The sequence below is a fragment of the Oreochromis aureus genome, linkage group 15 (genome assembly GCF_013358895.1).
Source record: "Oreochromis aureus strain Israel breed Guangdong linkage group 15, ZZ_aureus, whole genome shotgun sequence".
In the NCBI taxonomy this organism is placed as follows: Eukaryota; Metazoa; Chordata; class Actinopteri; order Cichliformes; family Cichlidae; genus Oreochromis; species Oreochromis aureus.
In genome coordinates, this window is record NC_052956.1 from 28,310,111 (window position 1) to 28,324,110 (window position 14,000).

Consider the following 14,000-nt stretch of genomic DNA (forward strand, 5'->3'; position numbering starts at 1 on the left):
TTAAAGGAGATGTGTTTGTGCATGGGGGCAGCATCCCGTCAAAACAGCAATGTTCCAGTCTCTAAAAACATCTATAATGTTGTGATTTTTTTCTTAATAGGAATTGTGGCCCAAGGCCAGGCTGTGATTAATGGCTCCTACACCAAAAGTATGTATATGAAAGCTGCATTGTGCAAACACATTTATATATGTGAAGGTTTGTTACCTGAATATGTTTGGAAAAATGCTAGTTTGGTAAGTCTCTGCACAATGGCACAGTTTTTAGTCATTTGGCCTCTGTTCAATCCTAGAAAGGATTTTAACTTACACAATCAAGATGTGATTGAAGTGCAGACTTTTAGCTTTAATTCAAGAGGTTTAATAAGAGTACTGCATTAACTGTTTACAGCCATTTGTATACATAGTCCTCTACATTCAGATGTAATTGGACATTCATCCATCCATCCATCTGCTTCCGCTTATCCTTTTCAGGGTCGCGAGGGGCGCTGGAGCCTATCCCAGCTGTCATAGGGGCAAGAGGCGGGGTACACCCTGGACAGGTCGCCAGTCTGTCACAGGGCTAACACATAGAGACACAGACAACCATTCGCACTCACATTCACACCTATGGGCAATTTAGATTGACCAATTGACCTATCCCTACTAAATGCATATTTTTGGACTGTGGGAGGAAGCCGGAGTACCCGGGGAGAACCCACACAAACACGGGGAGAACATGCAAACCCCACACAGAAAGACCCCGGCCTGATGTTGGAATTGAACTCAGGACCTTCTTGCTGTGTGGCAACAGTACTTACCACCATGCCACCTTTTTAGTCAATTGTAATTGGACAATTGACTAAAAAGGAGTTTCATAGCCAAGTGTTCCCTCAGTATTTCATGAGATCTGAATATCGTTTAAAGAGCTGAACTTGGATTTGATAGCTGCTCACAAATATTGGAAAACTGAAATCATCTACTCTGCTCATCTGAAACTTCTCACATCTTCAGAATGCAAAACAGGTCATTTGTTAAACGTAACAATTCAACACACATAAGTCAACGCTCAAAGCAGAGAGAATGTATTCAACTGAGGGAGCAGTGCTGAAAGATATACACAGTGAGGGGAAAAACCATTTTCATCAAAATACACTGTTCCACCTTTATTTGCACCATCTTTCAAGACTTCACATAACACAAGAGAGTTGCAAATTACTGCATGATTGCAATATATAACAGGGGATCAAAACAAAGTACTCAGTGTGCAATACACTTGAAACACACAACTGTTACTCACTGGAATGGCACAGAACTATCGACACACATTTATTATACAGTCTCATCACGTTGAGTCTTGATGCATGCTCAATCATCAAGGTAAGTAAATTTCCAAAAGTTGATTCTGTTCATCTGGACATCGTTTTCAGTGGGAGAAACATTCACTCATCCAAGTGACTTCTTCAGTCTCAGCTGACTGCAGGTTTTCCCCAAACTTATAAACAGTACATTTGCACAATGACTGAAACATTTCTCCCACTGATGATAACAAATACTATGTTCAGATCAACGGAATCAACTTTTTGGGCACTATATGTGAGCCTTTTGACAAGACATAGAAATGTATATAAAAGCAACATTTTATATCACATTTGATTTTCTTTGGAGGACACAGTGTCATGTGCATACAGTGTTTGTATAAGACTTTAACCCTCAGTCACACAGACCTAGAGACCGGTTGGAAACTGCACAAGAGAAATATTTGTATTTGCCAACCAGTTGCAAGAGGTTGCTTACTGTCACTGTGAAATCTACTTCTGAACCCCAGGTTGCCATATGGTTGCCAAATGATCTATACTGTAGGTCTGTGTGACTGACCCCTTAAAGAGCTTTCGAAATTAATCATTAGAATTACAATTTGAGACAGAAAAATAAAAGAAATAAAAATAATTTAAGGTGGGCTTTAAATTTAAGTTAGACTAAATATGAATATAGTAAACCTACAAATTCTACTGACATTGGCATAAGATAAAGGTAATCTTTCCCATTGACTCCCTTCAAAACTCTACAAACCAAGCAAACAAAATAACCACATGTGCCTTATGAATGGTGTCTCATTACTGCCAAAAATATCTCAATTTCTAAATATTTTGCTCTGGTATTATCGTTATTAGTAGTAGTAGTAATACTGATAGCCGTTTTTCATCCATCAATTGATTTAATGTTGTTTTGACTTTTTTTTATGTAGTTTTAGTTCTGTTACTTGCTCAAAACCACATTACATCTATATAATTACTGTATGCCAATAAACTGCATTACAAACATTTAAGTGTTTCAAATTCCCTGTTCTTTCTGCAATACAATTTACACATTTTGACCCCATTCTGAAAAGTCTAGCAAAACACTAAAACAACTAACAGCCAATACCTGAGATTCATCTCTAAGCCAAACAAGACACCAATACAGTCACCATTATCCGACAGGCCAGGCTCGATTCCCAGCATTCAGGATTTCAAATAATTCATTTGTAAACTTAGTAATGGATGCGAAAGATTTTACACATGAACTGAGGGCAACCAGATTACAACCTGTGTTCGAATTTTTATCTGTGCATAATCATCAGCTGGATTATTCCTGACTCTTAAAGAAAACTCACCCATGCAGACACGACTGAAATCCCAACATCTTTTAAAACACAAAAAGAGGAATGAAGAAATAAAACAGTTTTCTCAAAATTATTTAAATAAATTTAAGCCAAAATAATATGTACACTGTAAGTCAAATAATTCATAAATACTTCAGCAAGCACTTATAGATGCAAGCAGGGAGCTAAAAACATACCAAGGAAACTGAGAACAAAGGAGAACCAAAAGTAATCTAATACAACAACCTTCAATAAATACCACTTTTTGAATATCTCTGTGAAGATTTTATCAAGAATATATATTGTAAAGTGCAGCTGGTTATGCAAAATATAAAAATACATTAAAATACAAAAATACAATGCAGTCCCCTACATCTAATCATATAAAAGAACGCCTTGATTGGATTTGACCGGATTGGGTTGATCAAACTGAAAAATTGTTGCCGACTGGCTTAGTTATACTAGTTTTCTCTGTGTTCTGAACTTAAAAATGGTCTAGTTATAAAGACTTGATAAAAAGAAGATAAGTAATAAAACAGGTACATTCTCTGAGTGGTAAACCTCATTTATTGGTTTTCAGCTTTCTAGCTCTACATGTGCCATGTTTAGATGACTTGTAGAGAAAGCTAACTGTGATTGACACTGGCGTGTTTTTGTTGAGCACAACACTGGACTGAATATTGTGAAACAAAAGGGTAAAATATTTCAGTTGAACAACAGTAAACACGTACACACAAAAAAAATACAGTGCTTTCAGAAGTTTCTTATACAGTCAAAGTCATCTCTGCCTGGTAAAACACAAACTGGCTTAATTTTGCATAATTTATAAAACTGCTGTACATTTAGTACTACATGTTAAAATGGATTTTTTCCTTTCCTGAAGTGACACAATTTGACCAAGGGTTAATTGAACTTGTGATTTTTTTTTTTTTAACCAGCTCCTAAACGTGACCAGCATATTGGTTATGGGTGAAGTTATGCAGCAGAACAAAAACTAACCACCTTTAAAGGTCATTTTTGTAACCATCATCTGCAAATTCTGACTAAAATGTTTACCACCAATGGACGTGTGCTGCTGTTCTTTTAACTTTTTCTTTTTAACTCTTCTCCCAGTTAATCGAGAGGTTTTGCCTTTTCCTAGCCCATTTTAAATAATATGTCTTAACAATTTGCTTAGACTCACTTCACAAACTGCAAAATCTTGTGGTAAAATTGGCTTTTACACTGAAATATAATCAAGCTCTAGTTCAACTTCAGATGATTGACTATTGCGTTGATAGAATACACAGATGTTTTGAACATTAAGTCAGAGCAGCTTATTTCTTCAAATTCTATTGAGTAAAAATAAATTTCTTTAAAATCTCTTTAGTAAATTTTAAAAACTTCTTAAAAAACATACATTTATAATCAGTACCTTTAAAGATATCATGCACTTCCATTATGTACTCATAAATGAAGCTTTAAGGACACCATGGATCAGTATCATGTCTTTGTGGTTTAAGCTGTTCTATAAACGAAAACCCCACATTACATCTTGTAATGTGAGGTAAATAACATTTATGTGGCTAAAGAGGAAACACAGAAATTGAATCCAAGAATGTAAGTTTCTCAAAGCAAGAAACAAGCGCTAAAAACACTATGTGCATTTAATTCTAGACTGGAAGAGAAAGTGGCTGCTGAAGTTTTCAGCAGAAGCCAGAGTCTCTGCATGGTGTCCCATAGAGTCCATGGTGTCCCAGGTGTAAATCCTTAATAAACAAACAAAAAAAAAATTACCAAAATCCAACTTTTGGTGATCTCTTAAATTAAAGCCCTAACAACTAAAAGGTACCTATAACTCAAAACGAGGTTCCAGCATCCAGCAACTAATCTATAACCTTTTTTTTTTTTTTTGCTACTTTGCTCAGGAATCTGCTACATTAACCACAATAGGAGACATACATAATTAGCTCCTAAAGTCATACATTAAAGGTAAAAACAACAAAATAGTAAATGCCATTTTGTAACATGTCAATGTTAAATAAGCCAAGACAAGTCCTTTTCAAAACTGCTATAGTACTTTTTTAATGCAAAAAATGTAAAGGTCATTAGCCATGACCATAATCTTCATGCTAAAAAATTAACAAATGTTCAATATGAAGATACAGACTTCAAGTATGCCTGACTCTCATGCAAGACTTTACTAATTCGAAGATTATTGCTAATCTATTTATCATAATGATTAGATTTATTTAATCAGAAATTATACCTCAGACCATCTCAAAAGATAATTAACATTTCATTATGAGGACTTATTATCAATTATCAATTTATCAACCACTTTGTCTCCATCTTTGTTTGCCAGCACAGTGAAATATGATTTACTCTAATGATGCAAGCAGATCTGATTCCACCCACTCCATCTATTTCATTTCCAGGTGACTCTGCCGTTGAATGTTCAGAGCATCAAAGAGATCCTCTGTTTGCCAGTGGAGAATCAACCATTTCAGTCTCATTCCTTCCCCCATAACCAAGTAGCTATTGTGGAGTTAAGCTGTGTAAGCTATAAATGCTAAAACAAGTGAAGCACATTTCTAACCATTGCTTATATTTCAACCTGAAACATACATGTGACCATTAAACATAAATTCCATAAACATTTTCATAAATGAGAGACCTCAAGTATGTATAGAAACATAAAATAATAAACCAAATACACCAAAGTTGAGAAGATTGCTGATAGCAACTTGCTTCTAGTCATAATTTTTGAAAAACACATAGATACAGTTTTTCCCCATCTGGGGCCTAATGGGAGATTCATGGTACCGCGTTTATATCTCTTTGGGTAGGTATTTGGCTATGCTAAGGGAAGGAATACACAAACATGATTGCATGTAGTCCTCCTAAAAACAACACATTGTTCGATGCAGATAACCATGTGCAAAGGGTGAATGCCAACTGGTTGAGAAGTGTAGCCGGAAGAGGAGCAATAGCAGGGTTCACCACGTAGAAGAAGAAACACGAAAAAAACATCAAAGATCATAAAACAGCACAAACAGGATAGACAGTGTGGCTCTACGTAACTATTTCAGCCCCAAATGTAATCAGTAATGACTCTAATCCAAAGATTAACTCTATGTTTTGGAGAAATGCTAAAAGTTTTTTCTTTTTGAAAAATAATTTTTCCCCCCTCACTGCCAAGACTTAAGAACTATTTTTAAAATAAAAATTTAAAAAAAATCATACATTATGAGATCACAGGGTTAGGGCTAGGGATGGGTATCGAAACCTGGTTCTTGTTGAGAACCGGTTCCCACTGTTTCAATTCCTTGGAATTGTTTGCCATTTTCGCAAACGATTCCCTTATCGATTCCAGTCCAGCTAATCGACCTTAGTGTTCTCCTTTTTTAAAAAGAATCGATAAGAGAATCGATAAAGAATCGAATCGTTAAACAGAATTGAAAATGGAATCGGAATCGTGAAAATCTTATCAATACCCATCCCTAGTTAGGGCTAAGGTCATCACTGACAATGACTTAGAACTCACAGAGTTAGATATAAATGACTTCCCAATGTTTGGATGCAATTCCATTAGCATATAAGTAGCAATGGCTAGCAAGCAATTGCTAGCTAGCCAATTAACTGCCAGCAATAGCACTGTCTCACATGATCCTTAAATTAGATGTCTTCTCAGTCAACTGAGAGTTGTCACTCTCGTGTATCTATAAGTATGAAGCTACAATTGAGAAACAAAATTAGCTTAACACAAATGTGCAAAAAAATGCTGTCAAGAAGAAAAGGCTAGATGAAAAGTCAAAAAGTTTAAAATCTAGTCTACAGAGAAATCAAAAGCTGACTAACTGAAATCTCAACTTACATCTTTAACAAATGTCACAATTGGTTTTAGTACACAACTGCCCAAGAAACAATAATTTATCACCTTTAACTTATCAACTGGTACCTGGATTAAACAAGTAGTAGTAGTTACTGTTACTCGTTGTTCTACTAAGATAAGCTAATTGCCTCTGAGCTATAGTTTCATACTTATAACACATACACAAGATTTTTTTTTTTTTTAAATCTGATTCTCAGCATTACTCTTTAATGGATTCTGTTATTTCTTGCATTAGCAAAAAAAGACACCCAACAATGAACACATAAAAAATTGTCCCTGATTTAACTATTATTATTTCTGTGCCCATTACCACAACAGTTAATATTGAAAAACAAAACTAAAAAACTTTAGGTGTTATCACTTTAACTGACTGGTTTCAGCAAAAATTCACTACAATTAGATAAATTGGCTTTGTTTTAAAAGTAACAATGTTAGTTTAACTACTTTTATGAATCAAAGTGACATAACAGGTTCTGTGTAGTAAAAAGCTGAAGAAAACATAGAAACTAAGGTGATCCAGTGCCTTTTGACTTTGATATATATTTATATATATAAGCCACATGTGTAAGAGTACGAAGGACAACAGTAAAGATACTTTGAGCTTGAGGGCACACTGGCACATGGCTTACATGTGCTAAGGTTGTTGCAGTGTTAAATTGCAGTTGAGCATTTGAAATATGCTAAAATTAAACCTTTGAAATATTTGTAATAGGTTTACTTTTTTTTTCTCCACCAAAAAAGGTATATCTTAAGTTTTGGGTTTACAGTGGCTAAGAGCTGGTAGCAAAAATGCTGGTAAGACAGTAAGATGTGCATTGTTTGCTAATAGCATTGACAAACAATGTGTCTGTAATAATGAGGGGGAAAAAGCTGAAAGAGTAGGTTTATCACATGCAAACTGCCAATGTAAAACAACACCATTCAAGTGACCACATGGGAAGAAAACCACATAGGAAAGATGTTTTCCAACTAAGAAGTTGGGAGCTGAGGGTTACATGGATATCCAGTGTGGATGCAAAACCAAGCTGTGATACTTGGGAACAAATGTATGCAGTCCATGATGTCACAGAAAATGGCGAGAGTGATTGGTAGAGCACATAGGACAGGGAACAAGGCAAACTGTCCAAAATAGAAGAGGTAAGAAGAGGTCATGTAGCCTCATAATTTGTCTCACACCTCAATGTGGGCTTCTTTGGCTGGTGGTGTGTCTTTTAATGAGCCAGAGATGGCATAGAACCTGCAGAGACGTGAACATACAATAGAATAGTCAGACCAAAAAAGCTCACCAATATACAAGCAAAAAAAATATATATATATTGTGATGCAAACCTTTAAGTATAAAACTTTTAAACTCTCTAAGGTCATTGTTTACCAGTAGGGTTGGCTTGGGTTTGGTTAATGTCCACTTTTCTGTCAATTTGAAACACCCAAATGCAAAAGGTTTTAACAATAAAAACTATGATCAAAAGATTTGGGATATTATCTGAAAGTTTAACTAGCTTCTTTTAGCTGCCCCCATGTTCATAAGGGGTAGTCAAAACAGGTAGTTCCGCATATATGATCTGATTTTTTACACTAGATGCCCTTCCTGACGCAACACCTAAAGGCTTGTGTCTCTACTTTATGAAATGTACCTATTTAGCATGTGGCTAAAATAAAACCCATTCCTAACCTTATACAGGTTGCTCCAAAACCTAAGGCCCCAGTCAAACAAACCTAGAGGTCAGTGGGCAACCAGACCACAGGTCACAAGAGAAAAATGAGTATTCCCTGACCAACTGTAAGTCGTTACTAAAGGTTGCTTTTCTGTGCAGTGCTGTGAAATAGATTGCTATGACCTAGTCACTCAGGCCTAGAAACCAGTCACTAGTCCTCTAATAAGCACTGATTACCAGGGAAAAATCTGATGTTCCAGATGTGGCCAGCTAGCAGGTGGCTGGGGGCGGTTCCATACTGTCACTAGGTGAAACTGGTCACAAAAAGAATACATTGTAAAAATCTCCCTGTGATTGTTTTGGTCATTAGTAGTAGGTTGCTGAGGTTGCCCATAGTTGCTTGTACCCTTACCGCTGCAACCAACACAGGGACTAGAAAGAGAGAGCATATTTCTCCACTACTGGCTTCCCTTCATTGGCTCCCTGTTAAATCCAGAATTGAATTCAAAATCCTGCTCCTCACATACAAGGTCTTAAATAATCAGGCCCCATCTTATCTTAAGGACCTTGTAGTACCATATCACCCCATTAGAGCACTTTGTTCTCGTACTGCTGGCTTACTTGTTGTTCCTGGAGTATTTAAAAGTAGAATGGGAGGGAGAGCCTTCAGTTTTCAGGCCCCTCTTCTATGGAACCAGTTTCCAGCTTGGATTTGGGAGACAGACACTATCTCTACTTTTAAGATTAGGCTTAAAACTTTCCTTTTTGGTAAAGCATATAGTTAGGGCTGGACCAGGTGACCCTGAATCCTCCCTTAGTTATGCTGCAATAGACGTAGGCTGCCAGGGGATTCCCATGATGCATTGAGTTTTTCCTTTCCAGTCACCTTTCTCACTCACTATGTGTTAATAGACCTCTCTGCATTGAATCATATCTGTTATTAATCTCTGTCTCTCTTCCACAGCATGTCTTTCATCCTGTTTTCCTTCTCTCACCCCAACCGGTCGCAGCAGATGGCCGCCCCTCCCTGAGCCTGGTTCTGCCGGAGGTTTCTTCCTGTTAAAAAGGAGTTTTTCCTTCCCACTGTCGCCAAAGTGCTTGCTCATAGGGGGTCATATGATTGTTGGGTTTTTCTCTGTATCTACTGTACAATATAAAGCTGCTGTTGTGATTTGGCGCTATATAAATAAAATTGAATTGAATTGAATTGAACACATTTCAAAAGGTCCAACATTGACTTTCATGGTAAATGGTCTTTGTTTCCAGTTTTCATCACATATTTCCAAGTTTCATCACTGCTTGCTGGTTAGTTACTAAGTTTTACAGACAGGCCGGCATGGCATGGTGGACAGGCTGGCATGTGCCATGCAAACTTTCATTGACAGCAATCTGCTAGTCACCAAAGCAATTGCAAGGAGATTTTTGGTGCACCATACTCTTTGATTTAGGATCTGGGATTTCTCCCAGTAATAGCTAGCAAACTCTAACCACTTGTCAATTATTCAAGGAATACACATTTTTTCCCAGTGACCGGAGGTTGCCAGAGGGTTGCTGACTAATCTCAAGGCCTCAGCATTAATCCTATATTTTGTGCTAAACACTTTTCTGGAAATAGTTTTGAGCACAGATTAATTTCTTTGAATCCTGATTGCCAAGGCTTTGTTCCACTCCATAAGAGGTTTTTGAAAGGGTGAAATCCTATAACCATGATCTGTTCTGGGCTAAAGATTGTTTTCTACCAGAAAGCCTCAAGGCAAATTTTTTCCATCTGCTAAAACCTTTCAGAAAATGTCTTGATGTATGTATAAAGGCTAGTTTTACCTTGACTTTCTAAAATGCCTTCGTTTCTTCATGGCCTTAAAACAGGAGGCTGAGATTTTCAGGTCCACAAGCTGGTAGATAATGGGATTGTACATTGCGGAGGATTTGGCCAGCAACGTAGGAACAACAGACACAGGGATAGGCACTGAGTCTGGCTCACCAAATGCTGACACCACTGACACCACTGCATAAGGGATCCAAGCTATCAAGAAGCCTGTGCAGATCACCATTGCCACCTGGACACAAAATAATATTCTGATCATAAATTTGGACTCAGTAGCACTCAAAAATCTTTGCTCTTTGTTCCAATTCCATGATCGCTAATGTTGGACCTACCTTTGTGAGTTTCATTTCAAGGGTGTGGCTGTTTTTGATGCGTGCATCATAATGTGAAATTTCCTTAGCAGATGACTTGACCTTGAAGATGATCATAACATAAGAGAAGACAATGATGCCTGCAGGGAGTATAAGACAGAAGAACAAAATGGCCATGACGAAGCTCTGGCCAGACACTGAGGCTTGTGCCAACCACCAGTCCAGGGTACAAGAGGTCCCAAAGGGCTCCGGGGCGTAGTTTCCCCAGCCCACCAGGGGCATTGTGGCCCAGAAGGCTGCATACACCCATACAAAGGCCAGGCACAGGAACGCGTGGTGGCGTTTTAGCCATGCGCCTAGGATTGGAGAAAGAAACCCCAAGACTAATGTTGGTCAAATGGTACATTTTGACTGCTGGACTAATTTTCTATGCCACAAATAAAAAGGATTCAGATCATTAAATTTAGTAGGAGACTCACAAAAATTCCTAGAAAAATACTGAGTATTAAAAAAATAATCATCTGTACTCAATGACTCTTCACCTCAAAAGGTATGCTGTTGACATCAGTAAACAAAAAAAAAGTATTAAACTACCATAGTGGAATATTTTAATTCTGGGATCTTACACATTTGTATTATTGTGTTTGACTATAAATGACTGAAAAGGAATTTAATTTAAAAGAATTACAATAGAGTGTTATAACGGCTTACCTGTGGTTATGAGCTAATAACAAATACTATGCTCCGGAGTCTAAAAGCCCCATCCCTGCACAGTTTTGTTTCACAAAACATAGTCACAGGTTTGGATCTAGACTGCAGACCTATTCATATCTTTTTTACATGAAAGTCAACAAATACAGTGGTCCCTCGTTAATCGCAGGAGTTACGTTCTAAAAATAACCCGTGACAGGTGAAATGCGCGAAGTAGCCAGTTTTATTTATTTTTTTACAATTACTATAGATGTTTTAAGGCTGTAAAACCCCTCACTACACACTTTATACACTTTTCTCAGACAGGCATGGAAATTTTCACACTTTTCTCTATTGTTTAAACACTCTCAAAGTTCAAACCTTCGTTGAAAAATAAGTCCAAAGAATAAAACCAAAGGCACCTGCAGGTGCCTTTGACGGTGAAAAACGTTTCGTTGACGTTGTGTTTGTTGGGGATAAAACTTACAAACATACAGTACAGCACTTCAGAAACACACTGCTAGTGATCGAAGATGTATGTAAATTTGACAAGCTGAACGCATTCTGTACTGTACAGGAGACACGACACAAGATTGATTGACAATGGTCTACAGCCAATCAGTACCCAGAACACCATGCGCTGTAAAACACACAAACAAAAAAAAACATGCAAAATTGCACAAAAAAAATCCGCGAAATAGCGAGGCCGCGAAAGGTGAACTGCATTATAGCGAGAGACCACTGTACATATTCCAGGTTTGCAACATCAGTACATGTTAAATGGAATTAGCATTGTAACTGTGACTGAAAGCATTTATTACAGTTATTTGCGGGGGGCCCATCATGAAAACATTCAACAATAAACCTAAACAGAAACTTAATTTACCTCACCCAGCTAAAAATGGACATTTTTAAGAGGCTAAAGGAAAAGTTTGTAAAGCTAAAGCTTCCCAAAGCGCAGAGCTAGTCACAAGCCAGCAGCCTCAGTATGAGCAAAAGATCAAATCAATTATTAAAAAAAATTACAGAGATAAAACGGAGAAAAAAAGGGTTGATGTCTTGTTATGTGGTGAATTTAAGTAAGTACGTGGCAGTTGTTTCTGCCATTGTTCGGTTAGGTAAAATCTGTCGAATAAGATTCAAGCATTAGCAACTCATTTTCTGTTCATGGCTGTAGCCCAGGCGGTAGAGCAGCTCCTCTACTGATTGGAAGGTTGGTAGTTCTATTCCTGGCTTCCCCCTAGTCTGCATGCCAAATATCCTTGGGCAAGATACTAACCCCATGTTGTTCTCCAATGCATCCATCGGAGTGTGAATGTGTATGAATGTTAGATAGGCACTAACAGAAAAAAAAAAAAAAAAAAAAAAAAAAAAAAAAAGAGATAGGCACTAACAGATTAGAAAAAGTGTTTGTGTGATTGGGTGAATGAATTAGTTGTATAAAGCGCTTTGACTGCTCAGATAGAGTAGAAAAGTGCTATATAAGAACCAATCCATTTACAGTTTACTTTATTTTGTTTAACTGAGAGAGTATCCTGTATCTTACTACAGGGGAAGTTAGAAAGTTTAACAATTTACTATATTTTAAAAATATATTTTTTTTGCTTTTATATGCAGTCAGGTATAGTTCTCAGAAAGAAAATTTCAATTAGGGTATTTTTAATTCTGAGCTACTGGCAAAATGCTTTAGTTCACTTTAAAGTATGTAAGTGTACGTGAAAATCTGATGTTTATGAAAATTTGCTGAGGCAGTTGTTAGTTACGCACCATATCGGAGATGGCAAATCTTGAGATACCGGTCCAGGCTGACCACAGTCATTGTGATGAGGCTCCCACATCCAAAGAAGAAGCCTGCCCAGCCATAGAATCGACAGCCCTCCCAGCCAAACAGCCAGCGGTGGGATAAACTAGACACAATGAAAAAGGGCTTTCCTGTCACTGTGAGGAAAAAATATAGGAGACAGAGAAGAAGGAGAAGTGAAAGGGAAATGGAACAGAAAAAGAGAGTGTGTGGGCAGAGAAAAGGGATGAAGACAAAGATCATAAAAGGAGGTAGTGTTGGAGTGGGGTGGGACAAAGAGAAATATTTGGTTGAAAATGGTAAACAGACAACATGTAGCATATTGAAACATACATTCTATTATTTCGGGGAGAAAACCTTGTGGAACATATCACAACAGAGCTAAATAGCTACAGATCAGAACCATGACTGGATGTAGGAGAGCAAAAGATAGGAGAAACTGCTTGAAGCAATGTTAAATGCAAGTAACCTAGACCAGTACTGGTCTAGGTTACTTGCATTTAACATTACTGTGTTTGTTGGCGTTGAACTGTAGCTAAAGGTTGGCAAACCCTTTATGTTCGACACTCTATTCCTTCTGCAATGCTTAAATGCTCAAACGTTAAATGACTCAATTCCTAAACCCTAAAATTCAAAATGTCATTCTTTATTTACATAATTTAATAATTTTAACTGTCTTTGTAACCTTTATTTAACAGAGCCTTACCATTATGACGCAGTCATGGTTAGTGTTGGGGAGTAACGGAATACACATACCGGCGTTACGTATTTAAAATACAAAATATGAGTAACTCTATTCCGTTACAGTTACCGTTTTAAAAGGTGGTATTCAGAATACAGTTACTTTGTTGAAATAAATGGATTACATGGCGGTCTTTTCCTGTTTCATATGTTAGGCTATGCCCTGTCTACTTTTGGTAATTCCACAGCAATAGTACATTCATGTAGTGACGGGCCCTACCGCCTACTGGTGTTGGCCAGAGGGGCCGATGGCGCGATATGGCAGCCTCGCTTCTGTCAGTCTGCCCCAGGGCAGCTGTGGCTACAACTGTAGCTTGCCTCCACCACTGTGTGAATGTGAGAGTGAATGAATAGTGGAATTGTAAAGCGCTTTGAGTGTCTAGAAAAGCGCTATATAAAAGCAATCTATTATTATTATTATGTAGTTGTAAAAAGCTTGATAATATATTAAGTAATCCAAAGTATTCAGAATACGTTACTCTC

General features: G+C 37.4%; 1 protein-coding gene across 3 annotated transcripts in view; it reads right to left on the minus strand.

The window, feature by feature from the left end:
- Positions 1 to 5,992: 5,992 nt before the first annotated feature.
- The window catches only part of opn5 (opsin 5), a 66,131-nt gene continuing 58,123 nt past the window's right edge, over positions 5,993 to 14,000 (minus strand). For all 3 annotated transcript variants that reach the window (XM_039598415.1, XM_039598414.1, XM_031730162.2), the window contains 4 exons: positions 12,743 to 12,913; positions 10,307 to 10,641; positions 9,971 to 10,206; positions 5,993 to 7,731 (listed from right to left, as the gene is read on the minus strand). In XM_039598415.1, the coding sequence (XP_039454349.1) occupies positions 7,665 to 7,731; positions 9,971 to 10,206; positions 10,307 to 10,641; positions 12,743 to 12,913 (809 nt within the window). In that variant the 3' untranslated portion in view covers positions 5,993 to 7,664. The remainder of the gene's footprint in view (positions 7,732 to 9,970; positions 10,207 to 10,306; positions 10,642 to 12,742; positions 12,914 to 14,000) is intronic.